At 48.1% G+C, this 20826-nt stretch overlaps 9 protein-coding genes and 1 non-coding gene across 10 annotated transcripts; 5 read left to right on the top strand and 5 right to left on the bottom strand.

The window, feature by feature from the left end:
- Positions 1 to 1362: 1362 nt before the first annotated feature.
- F9C07_t138 lies at positions 1363 to 1446 on the bottom strand. Its single transcript has one exon. It is a non-coding gene; the product is annotated as a tRNA-Lys (tRNA).
- A 209-nt stretch (positions 1447 to 1655) lies between these two features.
- Positions 1656 to 4000, bottom strand: F9C07_2283032 (kinase-like domain-containing protein; the record flags this gene model as incomplete). Its single annotated transcript, XM_071510605.1, has 3 exons — positions 1656 to 3038; positions 3120 to 3513; positions 3569 to 4000. 3 exons carry the CDS (start codon positions 3998 to 4000, stop codon positions 2410 to 2412), a joined length of 1455 nt encoding a protein of 484 aa, XP_071366274.1. The 3' UTR covers positions 1656 to 2409.
- Positions 4001 to 4583: 583 nt separating this feature from the next.
- On the top strand, positions 4584 to 6017 carry F9C07_1496557 (ketopantoate reductase). Its single transcript, XM_041286197.2, has 3 exons — positions 4584 to 4935; positions 5003 to 5658; positions 5735 to 6017. Exons 1-3 carry the CDS (start codon positions 4596 to 4598, stop codon positions 5915 to 5917), a joined length of 1179 nt encoding a protein of 392 aa, XP_041145715.2. The 5' UTR covers positions 4584 to 4595; the 3' UTR covers positions 5918 to 6017.
- Positions 6018 to 6117: 100 nt separating this feature from the next.
- Positions 6118 to 9846, bottom strand: F9C07_2106003 (uncharacterized protein; the record flags this gene model as incomplete). The annotated part of the gene is made up of 11 exons (XM_071509002.1): positions 6118 to 6449; positions 6522 to 6613; positions 6669 to 6786; positions 6840 to 7048; positions 7116 to 7174; positions 7364 to 7727; positions 7791 to 7817; positions 8175 to 8268; positions 8324 to 8379; positions 8427 to 8920; positions 8983 to 9846. The coding sequence occupies 11 exons, from the start codon at positions 9844 to 9846 to the stop codon at positions 6118 to 6120; spliced, it is 2709 nt and encodes a 902-aa protein (XP_071366273.1).
- Positions 9847 to 10572: 726 nt separating this feature from the next.
- Positions 10573 to 12200, top strand: F9C07_2283030 (glyoxylate/hydroxypyruvate reductase). The gene is made up of 3 exons (XM_041292575.2): positions 10573 to 11554; positions 11608 to 11686; positions 11742 to 12200. Exons 1-3 carry the CDS (start codon positions 11024 to 11026, stop codon positions 12158 to 12160), a joined length of 1029 nt encoding a protein of 342 aa, XP_041145713.1. The 5' UTR covers positions 10573 to 11023; the 3' UTR covers positions 12161 to 12200.
- On the bottom strand, positions 12201 to 15422 carry F9C07_2283029 (HET-C domain protein). The gene is made up of 4 exons (XM_041292567.2): positions 15064 to 15422; positions 14855 to 15002; positions 14646 to 14804; positions 12201 to 14589 (listed from the first exon to the last, which is right to left on the bottom strand). Exons 1-4 carry the CDS (start codon positions 15158 to 15160, stop codon positions 12462 to 12464), a joined length of 2532 nt encoding a protein of 843 aa, XP_041145712.1. The 5' UTR covers positions 15161 to 15422; the 3' UTR covers positions 12201 to 12461.
- Positions 15423 to 16044: 622 nt separating this feature from the next.
- On the top strand, positions 16045 to 16365 carry F9C07_3393 (uncharacterized protein; the record flags this gene model as incomplete). Its single annotated transcript, XM_071511096.1, has 2 exons — positions 16045 to 16145; positions 16311 to 16365. 2 exons carry the CDS (start codon positions 16045 to 16047, stop codon positions 16363 to 16365), a joined length of 156 nt encoding a protein of 51 aa, XP_071366272.1.
- Positions 16366 to 16555: 190 nt separating this feature from the next.
- F9C07_3392 (uncharacterized protein) lies at positions 16556 to 17263 on the top strand (the record flags this gene model as incomplete). The annotated part of the gene is made up of 2 exons (XM_041286198.1): positions 16556 to 16610; positions 16704 to 17263. The coding sequence occupies 2 exons, from the start codon at positions 16556 to 16558 to the stop codon at positions 17261 to 17263; spliced, it is 615 nt and encodes a 204-aa protein (XP_041145711.1).
- Positions 17264 to 18154: 891 nt separating this feature from the next.
- F9C07_3391 (phytanoyl-CoA dioxygenase family protein) lies at positions 18155 to 19099 on the top strand (the record flags this gene model as incomplete). Its single annotated transcript, XM_041286195.1, has 1 exon — positions 18155 to 19099. The coding sequence occupies one exon, from the start codon at positions 18155 to 18157 to the stop codon at positions 19097 to 19099; it is 945 nt and encodes a 314-aa protein (XP_041145710.1).
- Positions 19100 to 19262: 163 nt separating this feature from the next.
- On the bottom strand, positions 19263 to 20770 carry F9C07_2068382 (UMTA methyltransferase family protein; the record flags this gene model as incomplete). The annotated part of the gene is made up of 3 exons (XM_041292566.1): positions 19263 to 19535; positions 19608 to 20324; positions 20732 to 20770. 3 exons carry the CDS (start codon positions 20768 to 20770, stop codon positions 19263 to 19265), a joined length of 1029 nt encoding a protein of 342 aa, XP_041145709.1.
- Positions 20771 to 20826: the final 56 nt, after the last annotated feature.

The following is a 20826-nucleotide window of genomic DNA, read 5'->3' as shown; positions in this document are numbered from 1 at the left end:
TTCCGGCGTGAATGCCCCTGTATTTGGGGAGAAGCAGGTACTGAGCCCCGCGGTCCTTATCATCCGAGGTGATGCGGGTATTTCATCTGGGTAATAGACTTTGCAGAGCCCGGGGTCTTCTTTGGGTGACAAACTTACTACCGCTCATTCAGGGTATTGAAAGAGTGTGTTTAAGGAGTTCTCAACCGCTATGTTGCCCTATCAGCTTTAGTGCGTGTATTTCTACTGGTACTGTGCAATGGAGGGGTAGAATCCCAATGGCTCTGCTGTCCTAGTCAGGTGGTTGGCACTCTATGAGTGTCTTGGGTGCAAGTGCAATTCTCATAGCAACAAAGCATATAAATGATATACTTGTATTGTCATCGTAAACTTATAGCGTGCACAGTTTATAGTACTCCGTCAGGCAATTTTAGAGTATCTACAATCACATGGAGCAGTTTCACTCTCATTCGTTCGCCAGTGCCTGCGATATCTTCCAACATAATACTGCTGTTCGGAGAAGTGCGCGTGGCTATAGAAGAGCAGGGGGATTTACTGATACTGTGTACCATTGGATGGGAAAGTACTACTTTATCTAAAAATTCTTTACAACCTTTGGGAATATAGCTCATCCAAGCTAATCTGAGGTATCCGCTGACGAGCTTGCTGTTACAGTGGAAACAGGACCAACATCGCGGCTGATGGGAGCATTGTCTGGGTTCGAAGAAGCAAAAAAAAGAAAAAGTTGAGTAATGACGCAAACCAAAGTTGCAGAATATATCTTGGAATATATTGTGTATTGAGCAACTTAGGAGTCACTAAGTTCAAGTACAGACTCTCAAATTCTGTGAGCAGATAATGTCAGGATGACCACGAAACCCATGACATAGTCGACTCTGCAAACTTGTCTCATAGTGTGAATGTACTCTGCTGTGCATAAACAGTCAAAAAGGCCTTTACAGGCCTATGTAAGACTCCACGAAGTGATCCTGAACTAGCTTCGTAGTATTACTCTGCCTTATACAAGTCCAACGGCATCAAGAAAAGCTCTGGTCAGTAGAAGTTCCAGTTCATACAAGAACATGCTGATAGAAAGACCTGGCACATGGCTATTGTATGCAAGGCAATATTTATTAGATTTTTTCCTGAAATAAACCACAGGAGAAAAGAGAAGTGTCTTCCCGTCGAAATTAGTTCTGCAAATTGAATAGGGCTGCATATGTTTTTGATGGGGTTCATGCCGTCTTCCCGCTTGCAGCATTCCGCCCCACAGGGCCAGCCAATCAGAGTCTAAGCCGAACCCTTGATGTTTCAACCACATTCAGATCAGAATTTGATCCAAAAAAAAAAGTCACAACAGCATGTGCTGGATGCAAAAAGGAAAGCCGAACGCGGGGGTCGAACCCGCAACCTTGAGATACCGTGATGACTAAGAGTCTCACGCTCTACCGATTGAGCTAGCCCGGCTTCTGTTGAAGGCATGGTGAACTAGGTTGGTATCTAAGCAGAGATTTGCAGCAAAAATTCTGCAGCCCTAATCCGAGCACATGGTATACGGGGGCATGGGAGGTCTGGGTTTGGAAGCGAAGAAGATGTTGCTTTCTCTGAGCAATATTTCAGCTATTTTCTAAATACCTCTGCCTACTAAAGTACGGAGTTTGAAGTAAAGATTTCATCCTCTAAGTGGGTTGTAGTAGCGTACGGGTGCAACGGATATATAAATTCGCACAGGCCATAGCTGGATTAGCAGCCTAGTTTCTATTAACCTATAAGTGTCGTATAGGCTCACACTGGAGCAGATCTATCATTGTAGATAGGATTGTTCCCCGACCCTGTGACATACACTACCAAGCAACCTGCAGAGAACTACCGATGAGATTCCCGTCAGATTACTTTCTAGCGTTGTGTTTCACTGGGTTTCAAACAACCTCGCTGGACAATTCGATGAGGCAGTGAAATCCCTCTAAGAATGTCGCGAAGGGATTCATAGAAGACGCTATATGGGATGAGGGTGGAAACTGAGCCTTTATGCTGTAACGCACCGAGCAAGTGAGCACTATATAGTGCCGAATGTAGCGCAGAACCTCCATCTTGTCGTATGTTACCTCCTTTGGGCATGTAGCCTCAGCCTTTGATCGCAATTCCTGGTCGTTCCATACTGCTCCAACAAAGCAGCAGCTATGATAGCTGCTCTAATCGCCGTCGAAGAGCCTCTAAGTCGTCTTTGTGGCTTTGATATATTTGCATCGCTTCGTCATATTCCTCGTTGGAGACCCACCCATCCTTCCCGAGAAGTTGAGCTCGCAGGTTTTCGTACTCATTGAAAGCTACTGCCCACTCCTCTCCCTGACGCCGTCCTTCCCTGATCTCCTCTTCAGTAAACGATATTGGGCACTGCGTTGTTAATCCTTTTCTCTTCGCGATGTGGTCCTACTTTTCGTATATTTGGACGAGAAGCTCCCTCAAGGGCACCAAGCCATCAGATGAAGATTGCCCGACGAGATAGAAGATATAAGAGGTAGGATCGTCATCATCCTGCATGGCATCCATAGCCTTCATAAGAAGTGGGTTGAACTTTCTTGAAGCCAGTTCGTAAAATTTCTTCAACCTCAGTCTGTCGTGTGCTTTTCTAGCAAGTTCTTTTTCCATGGGCGAAAGATTGTCAAAGTCATCGGGTAGTTCAGGCTGGACTGCTCCCCATGGGTAAGGGTCGTCACAGTCAAAGACCGAGGGGAATCTGGCCTGTAAGAAGAGTGGGGCTGTATAAACTGCTTGCCAATCGATTATACTGGATATCTTTGTTGGATCCGCCGAGTCAACAAAGATATTATCAAGATGAAGGTCATGGTGCATAAGAGTGGGTCGGGTAGCCTCTCCTGTAGGCAAGATATAGGGCAAGAGTGTTATGAATTTCTTCAATAGTTCAATATGGTTGTTTATTGCTCCCTGCGTTCTTCGTACAGCCGCTGGAACATCCTGGGGTCTGTGGGTTGCGCACTTCTGGATTAGTGATATCTCACGGCGCGCAACTGCTGTGAGATACTCCTCTGCCGTTCGCCCTACGAATAAGGTTAGTGCTCGATTACCTATAAATGAATAACAAATATCAAGGAGAAGCCAGAATGCAGCGTCGTGGAAGCACGTACATGGACCCCTCACGCCTTGCTCTTGTCTTTCGTCAGCGCAGAAAGAACGCTCGGTTGTTTGGCCAATAACAAATCTTGATGCTGCCTCCTGTTTAAGTATAGGCAGCTGGGTTTTGTCAACGGCATCATAACTGTTTGGGCATGCATCCTTGTAATATAGACTGCCAATACCTGTAAAAAAAATGTTTACAAGTTTTCTCTCGATTTCTACCAAGCTCTTCACCAAACCAAAGCGCTGTTTTTTGGACAAAGTGGCCCAAACTTCGCTCAGCTGGCGGCCATTCACTCTCTCCATCAGGATGTATGCCGCACCCACTGGATTTGACTCTGATGATGGCGAGCTCCAGGCCAGAACTTTAGGGACTGGAATATCAAGCACATTGCGAAGCTATAATGATAATACCTTGTTGGTCAGCAAGTCAAGATCGGAGTGAGAAGCATACAGAGCCGCGTACGAAGTCAAGAGTTGCAACCTCGTTGGAAACCACGAGTTCAGGATGGCCAGCATTTGGGTTTGGAATTCGTGCTAAGACCTCCCCACCACCCTCCATCTCCAAAGAAAGGGCCTTGTTATAGAGGCCTTCGGGTAGTTTGGTTATTCCAATGCATTTAGTACCGAGCACCCGAGAGGCATGCGCCTGTAGTGCTTGGACGTTGAATTCAACATATCGTCGACTCAGTTGACTGTGTTCATCGTATAGCCAACGGCCGGAAGTATAGCAGAACAAGTTGTTCCTTGTTGCGTTAGGTTCATGGGTAATCGTCAAACCAGCAAAACGACGAAAAATCCCCTGGCCCAGGACAGATCTTTTTATTATCCCTTGTCTGTTGGGAAAGTGGTTGAATGTTTTAAACGGTCTATGGAGGATACCCATTATGATGGTTTGTCGCGACAAGCGTTGGAGGACAGAAGGGGCTCAGAACTCATCCACAGGGGGTGGTAAGTCATGATTTATGGTGTCGGGGCTTAGATGTTCCGCTTCGCGTCATCACTAATTGATTGACTTTGGAGGTAGGGAACTATAAGGAGCGAAAAAAAACAATGAAAATGAAAATGAAATGATGTGTTTTGTATTAAGTTTGAGTTTAGGCAGTAGCCGTGCTATTTAGTTGATTGATCTTATAGCACGGGTTGGATAGATACAGCTTTCTAGACCATATATGAGTAGCATCTCTAGAAGGGCTGTCTGTTTGAGCATGCTCTCCATACATGAATATCACTTGGAGGGAATACAACGCTAACCATAGGAACTTCAGTTACCAGATTTCTCTTAGGTTATTGGCCAATCAATAGTAAATTATCAGGAGGGACAACCCCCAATTCGAATCACATAGTTGAAGTATATCCAAAACAATTGACACCCTCTACATGATTATGCTTATCACTTTGAAACATGGTGAACCAAATCTTAAGGCCTCTACTAGCCCCGCAGCCCGCCATAATTTAGCCTCTTTAATCACCCACTAAGCATGCTTGAACTAATTCCCCCACACCAAATTGGAGATCCATCTGTACGTCCCCTCACCACCAGACTGCCTTACCTCTCCAAGTACCTCCTGTACACACACGCGCACACACATACAAACCAACCAACAAACCAACAAAAAGAAACAATGTCACCCCCAAAAGCCAACATCCTCCTAATCGGCAGCGGCGGCGTCGGCACAATCGCAGCCCTAAACCTGGAAGCCGGAAACCTGGCCCGTGTAACCGCCGTCCTACGCTCAAACTACCACGCCGTAACATCCAACGGCTTCAACATCACATCCTGCGACCACGGGATTCTAAAAGGATGGAAACCCAGCACCAGTAAGCGTTTAACCCAGTGCCAACCCAACCCAATTCCATGTAAACCCACTACTTACACAATAAACAGTAACAAACCGCATCCCGGACCCAACCCCGGACTCCCCCAAATACGACTACATAATCTGCACCACAAAAGTGATCACCGATTGTCCCCCGTCAACAGCCAATCTGATCAAGCCAGCCGTAACACCAGGCCACACTGTAATCGTACTAATCCAAAATGGGTTGAACATCGAAACGCCCTATTTCGCCGCCTTCCCCGACAACATCGTCCTCTCGGGCATAAGCATGATTGATTCGCACGAGGTCGCACCTGGGGTTATCGAGCACGGATCCGCGGATGATCTTGTCATTGGCGCATTCCGGAATCCTAATTTAGATATTGCCGTTGAAGCGGCAGCCGCAGAGCGTTTCGTGGGATTGTATTCTGCGGCTGGGAAGACGAAGTGTGTCCTGGGATTGGATGTGGGGTATAGTCGGTGGAGGAAGTTGATATTCAATGCGTGTTTGAATTCGATTTGTGCGCTTACGGGTTTGGATACGGGGCGGATTAGGCTTGCAGGGGATGCGGTGGAGATGCTGGTTAGACCTGCTATGGAGGAGATTCGGGCTGCGGCGGGGTCTGTTGGGGTGGATTTGCCGGGGAGTGTTTGTGAGGAGGTTATTGGGGCTTATCCTGTGGCGTTGTATTTGCCTCCGAGTATGTTGGAGGATGTTTGGAAGGTTGGTTGATTCCTTTCTTCTCTTTCTGGGGAGTTGGGGTTGAGATGAGGTGTGTCTTTACTGACAATTGTGATAGGGGAATCTTATTGAGGTCGAGAGTATTGTTGGCGAACCGCTGAGGGTTGGTCGTGCTAATGGGGTGGCTATGCCTACTCTGTCTGTTTTAAAAAATCTACTGAAAGGGGTCCAGTGGAGGACGAAGGAGAAAAGAGGGCTGATTGAGATACCGGCTCCGGGTAGTGATGTCGCGGATTTGTAAGACTAGCAATGACAAGCTCTATGTTGCTTTAAGTAAGGAAGCTAACCTTAGGATTGGTATCAATGATCTCACGTAATATCAATATTCCAAGGAGACTAGAGAGACTTTGCTTGAGCTTCTCGATATACATGACATTCTGTCGTAAAAACTAGGAAAAATCTACGCAATTCTCCAATATATACTCGACATCACCCGAAAAGCTATACAACATCTGGTGTATTCTTCAGGTCGCCCACAATCCTCTGTGCACGCTCGAGGGTTGCTTGGGCTGCATCAACCTTACGTTGCAGTGTACTCGCCATTTCAGGGAACCTCCTTGCCTCAGTAGCCTCACCCTCTTCCGCAACGATACTGTGAAGATCGTTACATATATTGCCTACAACCTCATCTACCATGCGCCTCATATCCTGACAAGTATTTCTGATCACAGCCCGACATTGGGCTTCGCTGATGTTGGCGAGATTTGGGAAAATGTTGGAGCTCGTGAGGTGACTACGCATCAGCATTTTCCGTCGAGCATCGGATCCTGTGCCTATATCAAGATTAGACTGCTTCCGTATATAACAGATGAAACAAGATTAAGCCAACAGAAAAGTTTTCATACCTGATTCACTGTTGCATTCGTTATATACAGGTCGCATTAAACCTGCAACATAGGAACTATCGTGGCCATGGAGAGTGTCTGTTTCTACCCGACTGCGTAAAATGAGGTCAATTCATGGTGCTTGCACAGTTAGCCGGAGAGACTTACCTTAGCCCTAGAACTAACTGATCTAGAGACTGGTTGATAGCCGCCATCACACAGTTCTCCCAGTCGTCCATGTTGTCGATGAAGTTTTCAAGAGCCAAGGGAGCAAGATGCATTATATCTAAGGTTGGTTAGTGGAATATTCGGCTAGAGGGATTGGTTGATAACGCGTACCCTCTACTTTGCCTGTATTCTCCTCGAATGTCCTTCTCACAGTCTCTTCTAATGCAGTTTTCTGCATACAGACCCAGTCTCGTATGGATTCCCAAGGTTCTTCTAGATCATTTTGCATGCCTTCCAGCAATTCTTCATTCCAACAATGATAACCACCAGCACCGGGGGTAGAATGCGTTCCATATTTTCGACAGAATGCAGAATATGTGCTATAATGCCACTACAATACGTTAGGTTTTATCCCAGGTGATGTTCAATAGTAACTCATAAACTTACACGTTCCCACCTTCCGCTAGCTTGTAGTGCGCTGCGTTTCCATAAGGGGCAACACTCATCTACAGCAATCAAGAGATGTTAGTTGATGTACTGATTGACCTTCTGGAAGATACTCACGTGTCACGCCGAAGATGCTGTCACGAAACCGATCTTCAAGTCTTCTTGGAAACTCTCGAACTTCTGAATTTCGAAGGATAAGCCGCTACCCTATGTCAGCCCGGGTGTAGTTTCGCATATGATGCTCATACCTCGCGAAAGACGTTCTCCACATCCCGTAATATTTGCCGAAGTGCATCGGCTCTCTCTGCGGTTACATCATCTGAGCCAGCAAGGGCCCATTGCTTCACGGACCTCACAACAGCCGGCACGCGATGCTCTATAAACGCAGCTGTAAAACGAAACTGAGCCTCTGCTGGGACTAATTGACAATAGCGACGAAGTTCTCGGATACCGCTGAGCTCGATATAGGTGTCGGTGTGTCTGTTCGCATCCTGGCGGTACTTGGAATACCATTCGTTACTGATGCAAAAGACCCGGACTTCAGCACCGTGATTTCGGCGTAACTGGTTTGTAACCCTCAGATTTCGGCTTTCAACCAGGAAACGATCAAGCCTATAAGTATATTAGTGACGACTTGATATTTCCTCTTGGTCTATCTTGAGTTCTAAGACGTACTCGAGCTTTGCGTCTTCCTGATTTTCCCTAGATTGACACACGTCAGTAATGGATCAATAGTGTGCGCACAACTGCAAGGCAAGGCAAAACCTCACATGAGTTGTAGTATCTCAGTGCGTCTCCGCCTAGAATTCCGTTCCCTCACGAGCCGCTTATTAACCTGCTTAAGCCTGTTCTGTAGCTGCTCGATTTGCGCCCTGAGGTCACGGCAGTCGCGAGCCGTTTCGCTTGCATTTACTTCCTGAGTCAAGTAAGCACTCGATCTCCAGTAATAGCCTATGAACATAAGATGGCCATACTTCGCTGCGGGTGCACACTATACGCAATGGTTGTTCTTGGGCACAGCGCCTCTTTATCTCTTCAATACTCTGATCGGAAACGCACCGGGAGATTGTCGTCACGACAAAAACCTCGTGACATGAATGTCTGAGGTACCTTTCCGTGGCCCGAACTCTTGCGAAGTTCAGGTCACGAAAGCCTGGTTTTTGGTATTAGTGTATGAAGAATTCTACTGTAGGAGATAGGGGACAAACCAGGCAAGTCAGCCAACACCAGCCCTGTTCTCAAGACAGGCGATCGTAGGTATACCCTACAAATATTAGTCAGATACAGTAGAACTACACAAATTGCACATACCTAATCAGTTTAATGAAGGGCCAGATGGCAACCTCACTCTCACCACGCGGATCCATTGTAAGCATATCAAGATGAGATCTGCATTCTTGGACATTACCCGGAATAATAGTATGCTGAAGCGCTGCACCCCCGGGGCGTCGCGTACATGATTGAGCTGCCCAGTCTTTAAGCCGTTCCAATATTCCAGACAATGCACCGTCAGCCTGATCGGAAAGAAACTCGTGTGTGAGCTCCGGCTGATCTCTAAACAGTGAATTCAGTGTGCTCCATGCTCTGGTTGACCGGTCACGGATTCTTTCCTGCTCTTCTATACTAGTCACTTCGCGGTAAAGATCGGTGTAGTACATCCTAAAGCTCTGAACGAGCTCCTCTAGTAGTTCCTTCACTTCTTCCCCGTCCATGTAGTCGACCTCGATGGCATAACGATCTGGATGGCGCGCATCCGTGTGTCGAAACTCGGTTACTACCGAGGTACATGCAGCACCATCACCACTCTATGCATACTTTGTCAGAAGATTATTGACATAACCAATATCTCCAGGGAGGATGGACCTACTGAGCGGGCGAGGCCTTCTTGATCTAGTAGAGAGTTTATCAGTCTGCTCTTGCCGACCCCGGAGTTTCCAATGAACCCCACCGTGCGCGTCTCGGGGCAATCGAGCTCGTTCAACATGCGCACCTTCTCGTGCAGTTGAAAGAGATCAGAACCACGGTCGCGAGATAACGAGCATCGATTCATATCATTTTGGAGGGCTGACAACTGGCTTTTGATGTCTCGTAGGATTTCCTGTAACCCAGCGTTGTATATAGGTGCACTAGGCAAGCGTTCGCATCGCACGTTGTATAAGGAAGAGTCGTCACTGTCTGTTGCGTTGTCGTCGTCTTCGTCGTCGCTCTCGCTCAATTGGTCGCTGTCATCGCTTGGAGGCCCACCACCATGCAGATGAGAATTCTCTAAATCGCTCACTAGGCCGTCAACGCTTGAATCACGATTCAAGGTAGGCTGTACCCGTGATGGCTCTGGTGTGGGCTCCGGCGTCGCATTGAACAAGCCCCCGTACGTGGATGTGGACCTGCCTGGGGACAAACCAGTACTCTGTCGTCGAGCATCATGCCGCCACGAGGGTGTTCGATGCGATGTAAGGGTTCCCTCGAGATTCAACGTTCGAAAAGACTCCGTGACACCCAAGCTTAGATTTTTACGGCGGGGAGGAGTCGCCGTGCTCTGGCTTGGGGTGTAAGCGCGGTGACTGGAGTCTTCAGAGTCGGACACAGAAGGCGTCCGTTCACCCCCTACTGACGAAGGAGGGTCTTCGTCCGCGACTTCCACGGAAGGTATAATAGCACGGAAGTTGAAGTCTTGGGTAGAAAGATTGGATGGTTGGGGAGAACTCCCCTTGAAAATATAAGGTGGTGACATTAGGCCAATGGCTGTCAGTCTTTGCTTCTTTATCGTGAATATCGGTGCTATGTGAGCATTTTCAGAAGATGGGAGAGTATATGAGACTGTATGTGATCTTAAATAACCACGAGGGTGCCTTGCCTGGGGATACCCCGCAGCATGAAGTAGATTGCGAAGGGCAACATAGCCTCGCTACCCTTGTCTAGCGCTACTTTAGCATCTCAGCTATTTTAGTAGTCTTAGATGCCTTGCCATATTTGGGCGTTGCACCATGTCCAGTAGTTGTAACACAAGTCGATTGGAGGACTGGCCATCTTTTTAGAATGTAGGTCCCAGCTTTGCCTACTGAAACAATTGCGGTCAGAGATGATAAGCTAGGGCTTGCTAAGAGCCCTCAAGTGGCCCAGGAGAAATGTTCCATGGTGTCTGGAGAATGAAGGTCAGCAATGCTGAGGGCGCTAAAACTTACTGGGGGTGTCATGCAAAGTCACTGCGCCGCATCACTAATAGGAAGGACCGGCCATTATGCGACCCACACGAACCATACTTTGTACAATGCAATTATGCATTGGACCAAATGCAGACTTATCAAGATCCCTGAACTCTTTCCTATTGGAGTGTATATTTATCATCGCAATCAGGAGTAGTAGCATGGCTGTGGCTGACGTGCATCACGCAAGAGTGCAACCCAAATAGAAATGCAGGAATCCAGTGCATCGAAAGTACTTGAAACACGGCGCAGTCACCTATTATATCTATAGAAATTTCTATACCACAAAGTAAATCTAACTCAATGACTTGCTCCTGTTCGTAGCGGCCCGGCCCGATTTAGCCTTTATGAAAGGCGTACTACATACCTGGAGAGCCTTGTCTGGTCAGTATGGATTAGATGTATCTGTGCCTAATTTTCACCTAGATGAGGAAAGAGATGGGCGAGCAAATGAAATAAAAATTCTATATCAACTACATTATTCTCTCAAGATTATCCTCACTCAAACTACTATCGCTATACTCAGCCATATCTTTAGGGCACTGCAGGGATGTTGGCCTCGGCACTGGCAACTTTCGCCGACCACTCGGCCAAACGCCATAACGCCATAGTATTAGCAAGGGGAGCCAGTAGAAAGATACCCAACACTCGTCCTCAACCATATATAGAACCATTTCCCAAAAGCAAAAACAAAAAGAAACAAAAATGACAACCATCACCAAGCACATAGCCACATCAATCCGACCAAAACCAAGTATACTCCTAATCGGCAAACTCCATCACAGCAAGAGTGAATGGTCCGCACTCCAAACCAAATACAAAACATACCAGTTCACAGGCAACCGACATCAATTCTTACAAAACTGTCAATCCGGGATATGGGATGGAGTCGCAGCACTTTACCGGACGAATTCAACCCTCGAGACTGGGCCATTCGATAAGGAGCTTATTCACTCCCTACCGCTGACATTGAAGTTTATCTGTCTCAATGGCGCGGGATACGACGGGATGGATATACAAACCTGCACTGAAAGGGGTATACGGATTTCTAATACTCCGAAGGTCGTTGCGGATGCCACGGCTGATGTGGCTATGTTCTTGATGTTGGGTGCTTTGCGCCAGGCTATGATACCTTTGGTGTCTATTAGAAATGGACAATGGAAAGGAGACACACCTCTAGGTCGTGATCCTGGGGGTAAGGTACTTGGGATTTTGGGGATGGGTGCGATTGGACAGGTGAGTGTTTTTGACTAGGTATATGTTGTTGCTGTTGACTTATATGATTGTAGGCTATTGCGCATCGGGCTCGGGCGTTCGGGTTGAAGATTATTTACCATAATCGTTCTAAGCTCGCTAGAGACAAGGAAGGTAGGAATATTTCCTTCTTAGTATTCAGCAGTACATTGGACTCAGTCAGAAACAGGAGATGCCGAATATGTGACTTTTGATGAACTCCTGCGGCATTCAGATATCATCAGTCTTAATTTACCGGCCACAAAGAAGACTTGCTATATCATCTCAAAAGCCGAGTTCGAGAAGATGAAAGATGACGTGGTCATTATCAATACAGCAAGAGGCTCGCTACTTGATGAAGCAGCCTTGGTAGAAGCGCTGCAAGCAGACAAAGTTGCGTCTGCTGGACTAGATGTTTTCGAAAATGAGCCAATTATCCACCCGGGTCTACTCCATGACAACCGAGTTATGATTCTACCTCATATTGGGACGACAACACGTGAAACCAAGCGTGAGATGGAGTTATTGACTTTGCGGAACATAGAGAACGCCTTGGATGATGGCAAGCTGCTCACACCGATCATAGAACAACAGGAAGGCCAGTTCTGAGACACATAAAGAGACAGGAGCAGTATGCTGCAGCTGGGGCATTATTTATTCAATTAAATTTCAATTTTTGGTATACGAGATAAGACTATAATATATACTTAGTTTCGAATAGAAAGCATTGACATGTGCATTATCCTGAGCCCACAATCCGAGCCTGCTTCTAACTGCCTTGACACACTCAACAAGCTGACCACTGCATGCCTTTCCACTTAGCCGGTAAACCACCTACCCCTATCTCAACACCTACTCAGCCCAAAATACCACAAGAGAAGCAAGACAGAACATTTATCACGATGCTTAATCACCAACGAGATCCACCGGAGCCATATCCACCGTCATATCCACCGCCATATCCACCGCCATATCCACCGCCATATCCACCGCCATATTCTTGTCCGTAGCCTTGGCTGTGGTCTTGTCGAGAGCGTAGGTTATACCTAGACTCATGATCTTCATCACGGCCATGACTGTGGTCTTGTCGAGAGTGTACGTTATACCCAGGGTCATAATCTTCATCACTGTCATCACTATGACTTTTCTTTTTACGGTGGCGACGTTGGCTATGTCCTTGAGATTCGGAGTGATCACCGTATCCATGGCTGGACGATGACTCGTTGTAGTAGTCTGCGCTCTTTCCACCTCCATGACCGTATTGACGACTCTCATGGCTGCTGTGCTTGCCCCCAGAGTGATGCGACTGGCGGCTTTGGTGGCGAGATTCATGGTCCTGGCGTTGATGAGATAGTTCATGGTAAGACTGATGAGATTGTTGATGCTGAGGTTCAGGCGGAGGTGCAGTCTGCTGCGAGGTCTCGTCACCCATCGAGAAGCCACCCAGTCCCAAGCTAGAGAAAGCACTGCTAAGCTTAGAGATACCAGGAATGGGAAGGCTAGAAAGTTGGTCGAAGGGGCTAGATGAGCTTTGTTGCTGTTGGTATTGGGGTGGGCGGTACTGTGACTGTCCTGACTGAGTATGGGACTGCTGAGCTGCATGGCTGTGGCTATGGCCGTGTCCATGGGAGTGGCCACCCTCTCCTGTCTGGTTCTTTCCAGCCTTCACACCCTCGGCACTGAGAATATCGTTCAGTTCGGAGCCACGATCCGGCCTAGACTGCACCCAAGATTCGACTGCTTCGTACATGGTCCGATGTGCTTCGTTGCGCATATCCCTCAGAGCGGGATGATGGAATACTTGGAGGCAATCTTCCGCAACCTGCCGATCGGAGATGTTGGTGTTTTCCCAAGCGTACAGGACGCGAGGTGCGACGTATTTCAGAATGGCAGAAGCGACTTGACCAGCTGGCTCATTGAGGATGTTGGAAAAGTGATCCTTGGACAGCAAGGAGTGGGTAGGGTCGGTGCAGTGAGGGTCAGTCCATGGTTCATACTGGTGTTGGCCAGAAGCGTCAATGACACTAGAAGAGCCAGCCTGGAGCTGCTTAGAGGCAGCGTTGATGATAGGACGAACGAAGGGCGCCAGTAGAGACATAACAAAAACGGTCAAGGTTTCAGTGATTGTCTCGACCAGGGTTTCCAGACCGGGAATGTTCTCAATGATGGATGAGAGCTTCCGCACGACGTTATCTCTGAACTGCAGAATAGGGTATATCTGCTGGATGGTATTGTTTGCGTCGAAGTCAGGCAAGCCGCCCGAGGAAGTTTGATTGGAATCATCAGCTCTGGCTGCCCTGCTTCGTTCACCTCCGAAGCCTCGGCTGCTGCCTGAGTCGTAGTCGTCATAGGATCGAGTAGATCCGCGGGTTGAATAGCCTGAACGACGACCGCCACGCCTGTTTGCTGATTCTTGCTCATCTGAGCGACGCTTGAGCTCCTCGGCTTGGTTAACAAGATCCTTTGTGCCAGGGACCTTGCCGAGCAGTGCCGTCAACGCGCTAGCAGATCCAGAGGATGTATTTGTCTGTGCATCTCCCAGCGCAATATCCATTTCGTTGACCTCCGACTGGGTGAAATGATCGGTCGCTTCTCCAAGTACGGAATGGAAGAAATCAACCATACCGAATGTTCCTGTTACGAGAGGGTAAACACGGTGACCTCGAACGTTCATCTCAGTCCGCTGGCCGGTGTGCGGAAATACATTACGGAAGCCCATCTCACGAAGCGCGAGTTCGCAATAGTTCGTGTGTGCTGCAAAGTCCTCAAGAGTATGGAGTCCTTGGCCGAGGCATCGCAAAGCTTCGCAGAGGTCCTCCTCGTTTCCATTTCTGGTATACAGTCTTCCGTAATGGATACTGCGAGACAAACTGTATTTGATATACCCCGAACTCGTGGACCAGTCTCCTCGTTCGTTGGCGATATAGTTCTTCATGCCGGTATTGGGATCGATATCGAGCTCAACTTGACGGACCGGGCCACGCAGACGAGAATCGTACTGGCGCGCATCTTCGTTGTCGGCATAGTCCTTTGGGTTGCTTGTAAAGAAGTATTAGCCATATGCAGTTTCATATACATAGAGAGTAATACGAACTCGATATGCTCCTCAGGACGATAAGTTCCGAGCCTCTCAGATGTGACCTCAAACTCCGCCGTCGCATAACCGAATGTCATAAAAGCCAGTATCCAGACGAGGATTCGGATAGTGTCAGCTGGGACACTCTTCAGGGTGCCGACGTCCATCGCCTGGGAGCTATAGAGGGTTAGCACGTGCAGCAGATAGCTTCGTCAGATGAGACCCACTAATCACGCAACCAGTTGCCAAAGTAGACGCGCTTAATCATGGTGGAAGTCCACTTATGGCCTTTGATAAAGGCAATGGTCTTGAGCATATCTTCAATATCGCCATGGCGCCAGTTCTTGCCCTCAACGGCGGAGATCGAAGCGATATCTAATTGTGTCAGCAGCCGGGTATGATTTTGGGTAACCGATAAAGCCACGGGCACACATACTGCCAGCGCCAAATGCATGGACTTGGGAGGGGAGTACGACGAGCACGAGACATATAATAAGGAGGGCATTGAAGCCCATATTCGTCCCTGACGCCATTGTGAATATGGCTGCGGGTCTTTAGTTGATGATGTGAAATCTTGAGGAAAAATATCCGCGGAGGGGTAAATTGTGAGGAGAGAAAACGATAAGCTTTAAGCGCTTGGCGTCACAGGTGCACCTCTAAAAAACACAAACAGCTGAATGGAAGTCTTTATTCCCCGATTGTCTTTGAAAAAAATTTTACGAAAAGAAAAGGTAAGGTCCGCTCTACGAAAATAATTTGCAGCTTTAAACAAGGAAATTTTCTTGGTATTTTGACTAGTTGTGATCTACAAGACACGGCAGAGCGACACCGCCGAAGCAGAAGCAAGTCTTTCCTGATGATTTCAGAGCCCCGCCACCAGCATCAGATAACCATTAAGGGTTCACTACGGAATTAGAGGCTGGCTGAGCTTTGTGAGGCTGACGATCCGTGCAGTAGCTCTGTAAGCAGTATTGTACACTAAGGACTCTTTCAGGTCCGTATTACAACTGGTACGAGTATTTTTTAAATGTGAACGACAATACTCCGAAGTAAGTGACAAGCTGACAATCTCTACCAAGGATAAGTATGGGGCACTAAAGCACTCTAAAAGGACCTCTTCACAGTAGCTCCTTGGTATATGGGGCTAAGGAGTGGCACCACCCTTAGTAGCTGAGGGGTCAAATGGAGGGGTAGTTTACAGACCGAACCGCTGTATCCGTCGTACCATAGTCCGTACGAGTCTGTTCGCCAACATCGTAAAGAAACAGTCGAATACGGGCTCCACAATTCAGCTGATATCATCGCGGCAAAACCATACCTTAGCGTATTTATCGACAGAAGCGACCATCAACGTTTCTTAGTCCACGATCTCTAACATCCCATATTGGTCACGCTCATGGATCTTCGTTCTCGGAAGATGGAAAGTGGAACCCGGTCGATTGGAATTGACTCATTTTCATCAAAGAATGGCAATGATATGCAAGGGATCGATATTGAATCGGTGTGCTTTGACTTTGGGTAAGCGATCCTCGGCTAAGTACTTCCGTGTATGTACATACGTAGTATATGTACCTGAACTCAGCTCTCCATACTCAAAACTGTACAGATGGGTAAATACCATAGAAGCTATATGTATTGAAGAATGCTCTAATCAGGTAAAGTAAATCTTCTCTTTCATGACAGTTATCAGCGCCTTGTGTCCTGTTCTTTGACTGCGCATGATGTGAATTCTTGGTAAAACAACCGTCAATACAGCCTCACCACTAGGGTTTCAGCTATGGCCAGCTTCTTTGTTGTATGATCCTTCAACTCTTCACCGCCTAAAAATGTGTCCTCCAAATAGGAGACGCACTGATTCTGGATTTCCATCATTGCACCTTCAAGCCAAGTAAAAATTACTCTACTCAGTCGACAGGCACACCAGAAGAATGACAAGTCAAGAAAACACACCAAGCTGTTCCTTCACGAGCTGCCAAAACGCAGGTACGCGCCGGTGCACCGGTTGCAAAGTAGCAGCATACTGCTCTCCAGCATGTTAGAAAGACGATTGGAAAACACACAAAAAGGCCTGCACAGGGGCGAAGAAGTACAACTGTTTCCTCATCCGCGCCGTACCCCGTGACCCGACGAAAGAGAATCTCACCGAGGCGGACTATATCGAACCGATGCCCCTGGACTCATACGGTGAATGGTCTGCTGAACTGAAGGAGTTAAAGAGAAGGACCAGATGGGGCGGTATTCTCGAACCTGGCAAATTCTACTCTCACAGACCTGTGGACCGCTGGAATTACCATGCTAACCAGCAGTATGAGAAGACAGAGACACCGAGAAATCCACTTGTGAGCCGGTGCTTTAACAGATATATTCATGGCGACGTTGCGGTTGTTAGGTCGTCCGATGTGAGAGTCAATGGTTACTCTGAGGAGTTCTCCAGGACGGAGTTGGTTCGCACATTGGAATTTTACAAGGGGAGACACGCCGGGGATGAAGCTAACAGGCGGTCCAAAGCTAGCATGGCTGCTACGATGGGAGTGTCGGCGGAGGCTTTTGAAAGGATAGTGCCTGAGGGATTCCCTTATGTTCATAACCCTATGGCCGAGGAGCCGTGGATGCCAAGTGATCTGCCCAATGAGTGACGCGGCTTATTAACGGTATTCGTTGAATGGCAGACATGCCCCTGGAGATTGTTGGTGTCTCAGGTTGGTAGGTACAGTCGGGGATATCGTCTGATATTATTTGAAAAATCCGCAATTTGACCTGGATGATGTATGATAGAGAAGAAGGGATTGATTGAAGCTCTCCTTGACATCAATAAGGGGTGCTTCTGAGGATGTCTAATACTTAATCAATGTATTCTAATAATATTCACACTGTTTGACTGGCTGCATTTTCCAGGGTTACAAAACACCATACCCAATCAGGCCTAGACCCTGAACAAGCCTCGGAGCTTAAGAATACAATCATCCGGAGCAATGGAAGCCCTGACTCTCCAAGTATATATTAAACAAGATAGTAATCGAAATCCCCCAAAATCCTTACTAGAAGGCAATAGGTAGGTCCATGCACAATCATACCACACGCGTATGTAACCATCCACGGGCCGTAGTGTAACTCCTGAGTGGAACTTCGCGAACAACGCAAACGAAACCCCGCTTTATTTTCTCTATCAGTTGGGGCAGCCGCGGGGTAATCCGATCCGGCCGAATTTCCTGGAAATATAAACGAGACCGAAGATCATGGATTCCTGGGTAGTATGGGGCTTGTTCCCGACGTAGTATTCGGTATACGACATTGTTGGGTAATAGATTGAAGTTGTATGGATGCTACACAAATCCATTGTTGTTGTTCTGAATGGAGTATAAAAATTTGTTTCCTCTCTGGCTTTTCGCATGAACTTTTTTTTTCTCTTTCCCACTTCAACGTTCATCTTTAATTGAACTCATTATTCTACATACATAACCAACACAATACATCTACTTGAGTATACATAAATAAGGAAAAGAAAAAGAAAAAGAAACAAAAAAAAAATGACAGTCCAATCAACCCCCCACCTCGACGCCCTCCAACGCGACGGCTTCGTGGTGGTCCGCTCCATCCTCTCCCCCGAAGAAGTCGCCCAATTCCGTACCGTATCAACAAAAGCCACCACACTCACCCGAACAGGCCACTGGCCTCACTTCCGCACCGTCCCGAAGCAATTCCCGCCCTGGCCGACCACACCCCCTCCCGCCTCGGAGGGCGGCATCTGGGGCGTGCAGCACCTCCTCCACCCCTCGATGCCGGGCCGCGCCGAATTCGCGCGCTTTTACTTCTCCGAGAAAGTGCTCGCCGTGGCCGAGGAGCTGCTCGGCGTGACGCGCACCGAGGGCAACGAGGAGGAGCCTCTGGTCATGGAACTATTCAATCTACTGGTTGCGCCGGAGACGAAGGATTTCGAGCTGCGGTGGCATCGCGATGATATCCCCGAGACGGTGGGACCGGAGGAGGAGCTGAAGTTGTTGGAGTCGAAGAGTCCGCAGGGAAAGCAGAGTCATGCGCAGTATAATTTGGCGCTTTGTCCTGATGCGTCGCTGATTGTTGTTCCGGGGTCGCATCGACGGGTGAGGACTGAGGCGGAGAGGAATGCTGGGCCTTATGAGCCGGATATGCCGGGTCAGTTGGTGGTGGAGTTGCAGCCGGGTGATGCGGTGTTCTATGATAGCAATATTTTGCATCGTGGGGTGTATCGCGGGAAGGCTGAGGGTGGGGAGGAGACGAGACTTACGCTGCATGGTAGTATTGGACTGAAGGGGGTGTCTGGGAATGAGGCGGATAAGAAGGTGCGGGCTACGGCGGTTTTGCAGCATGGGGTTGGGGCTTGGGTTCATCGTGATGATGCTGCGTTTGGGGTTGGGGAGCGGGCGGAGAAGATGAGGGCTAATTTAGTGGCTATGGGTACCGGCGAGGGTGTCGGTTATTCTCTTCAGGGATAGTTGGGTTCATTTACTTGTATTAGATGCAAATGTTTTTTCACTATTATAGCTCATCGCTATGTCCACGTTCCAATGTACTCCAATCGTTCTGGCTAACACTGAGGGTATTCAACGAAATTATAAACAAAGATAAATCCTTTTACATGTGTGTCACTCATTGTCGTCATATATCCGTATTCATGCCTTGTGCGTTAGTGTCGTCTTCCAGCGGCCGTTGTCCGTATACATAGTGGTATAGCACGTAGATATGGTGGGAGCTGTCGAGGAGCTCCGCGCGCACTTTGTCCACATAGTTCCGGGCATCTTCGGGTGAGTAGCCCAGCACCCGGGTGAACAAGGCCAGTGTATAAGGTTCAACGGCCTCGTACAGAGTGACTCTGCCCACTCTTCCGATTTCCTTCAACCGGTTATTTTTAGGCCATGAACCCACAGGTGCCTGGTTTCTGTCAGCTACATTCGTTCTAACAAACGAAGTATCCGGCCTTAGGTAATACACGCTCTCACGTACCTTGTAAACATCATCTTGCACATTAATAAACTTCGCATCCTCCATCCATTGAGCAAGGTTAGGAGCAACGTTCATATGCCGTCCAAACAGCCTACTCGCCTCGTCGATTTTATACTGCCAATCCATAAGCATCGGCGCCCGCTCAGCAGTCCCATCATCGGAGCGCAACCAGGTCTCATACTCCTGGATCTCAACCCAGCCACCAGGCTTGACATGGTTGTACGCCTGTTTAAGAAACTTCTTCCAATCGGAGATACCGCCGCCCAAACTGCGGACGTGGATGTAATCGAAAGCTTCGCTCGGGCTGAACGCCCACTCACTCTCAGCGTCATCGACGAGAAAAGTGCAGTTCGGGGGCGCCCAATTAGGCTGGATGGGGCTCAGATCGGTGCCGACGATCTCCGCACCAGGGAAGTCCTCGGCGATGTCGATGGCCCAGATGCCGGTGCCGGTGCCGACGTCGAGGATGCGCTGCGGCGTTTGGGCTTGTTCTATCGGGGCGCGGTATAGGGCGCCTCCGAGGAGAAGTTTGAACAGATGGTGCATGAATGCTAGACGGTCTTGCTCTTCCTCGTCGTTGGGCATGGGGTATTGCCCGTTTCTGTAGGCGTGGTAGCGGCGGCCATTTTCGTATTCGTAATCTCGGACTGTGGAGTGAAGACTGAAGTTGGAGTCGATTATGGATTGGGCGTCACAGAGGGAGTCTTCGTCACTAGTCTTATTGTGGGGTCAATGATTGTTCTTGAGGTTGCGATAGACAGCTCGAATGCACCACGCGCCGGCTCGGCATGAGGGGTAACAATTTCCTGAGCGTTCCGGATTTCCAAACCGGATCACCCTAAGCGGACAGAACATTTGATGCAAGATTTGAACATAGATTGACACTAATTATAACATGGGAATTGGTCACATCCTGCGCATAAACATATCTCTCGGTGTATGAAATTAAGGCCCATTGCTCCTTCAAGGGCAGGGAAGTCATTGAATAAAAAAAAAAAAAAAGAAAAATTAAAGTTGGGGGTTTTATGATGCGCGGAATATGTTTACATGTTATTCTTCGGATGCAGGGGAACGGAATGGAAGGGGAATTCAAGCTGCAGAAACGGGGAGGGGAAATGTCTCACATCGACTACGATATGCTCGTCAATATTGGGATGCACCATGATTGCTTGATTGAGTCTAGAGTTTGGTAGAAGTACGCGAGGGACACACGGAAAGG

The sequence above is a fragment of the Aspergillus flavus genome, chromosome 4, assembly GCF_009017415.1.
Source record: "Aspergillus flavus chromosome 4, complete sequence".
Lineage (NCBI taxonomy): Eukaryota > Fungi > Ascomycota > Eurotiomycetes > Eurotiales > Aspergillaceae > Aspergillus > Aspergillus flavus.
The sequence above is the reverse complement of the archived record's forward strand: the minus strand, read 5'-3'. Positions and strand labels throughout refer to the sequence as shown.

Coding starts and splice junctions, on each gene's coding strand:
- F9C07_1496557 (XM_041286197.2), top strand. CDS start 4,596: ATGCTTGAACTAATTCCCCCACACCAAATTGGAGATCCATCTGTACGT. Junction 4,936..5,002: donor AGGATGGAAACCCAGCACCA/GTAAGCGTTTAA, acceptor CACAATAAACAG/TAACAAACCGCATCCCGGAC. Junction 5,659..5,734: donor TGTTGGAGGATGTTTGGAAG/GTTGGTTGATTC, acceptor CAATTGTGATAG/GGGAATCTTATTGAGGTCGA.
- F9C07_2283029 (XM_041292567.2), bottom strand. CDS start 15,160: ATGGCGTCAGGGACGAATATGGGCTTCAATGCCCTCCTTATTATATGT. Junction 15,003..15,063: donor CCATGCATTTGGCGCTGGCA/GTATGTGTGCCC, acceptor TGACACAATTAG/ATATCGCTTCGATCTCCGCC. Junction 14,805..14,854: donor GGCAACTGGTTGCGTGATTA/GTGGGTCTCATC, acceptor AACCCTCTATAG/CTCCCAGGCGATGGACGTCG.
- F9C07_2283030 (XM_041292575.2), top strand. CDS start 11,024: ATGACAACCATCACCAAGCACATAGCCACATCAATCCGACCAAAACCA. Junction 11,555..11,607: donor GGATGGGTGCGATTGGACAG/GTGAGTGTTTTT, acceptor ATATGATTGTAG/GCTATTGCGCATCGGGCTCG. Junction 11,687..11,741: donor GCTCGCTAGAGACAAGGAAG/GTAGGAATATTT, acceptor AGTCAGAAACAG/GAGATGCCGAATATGTGACT.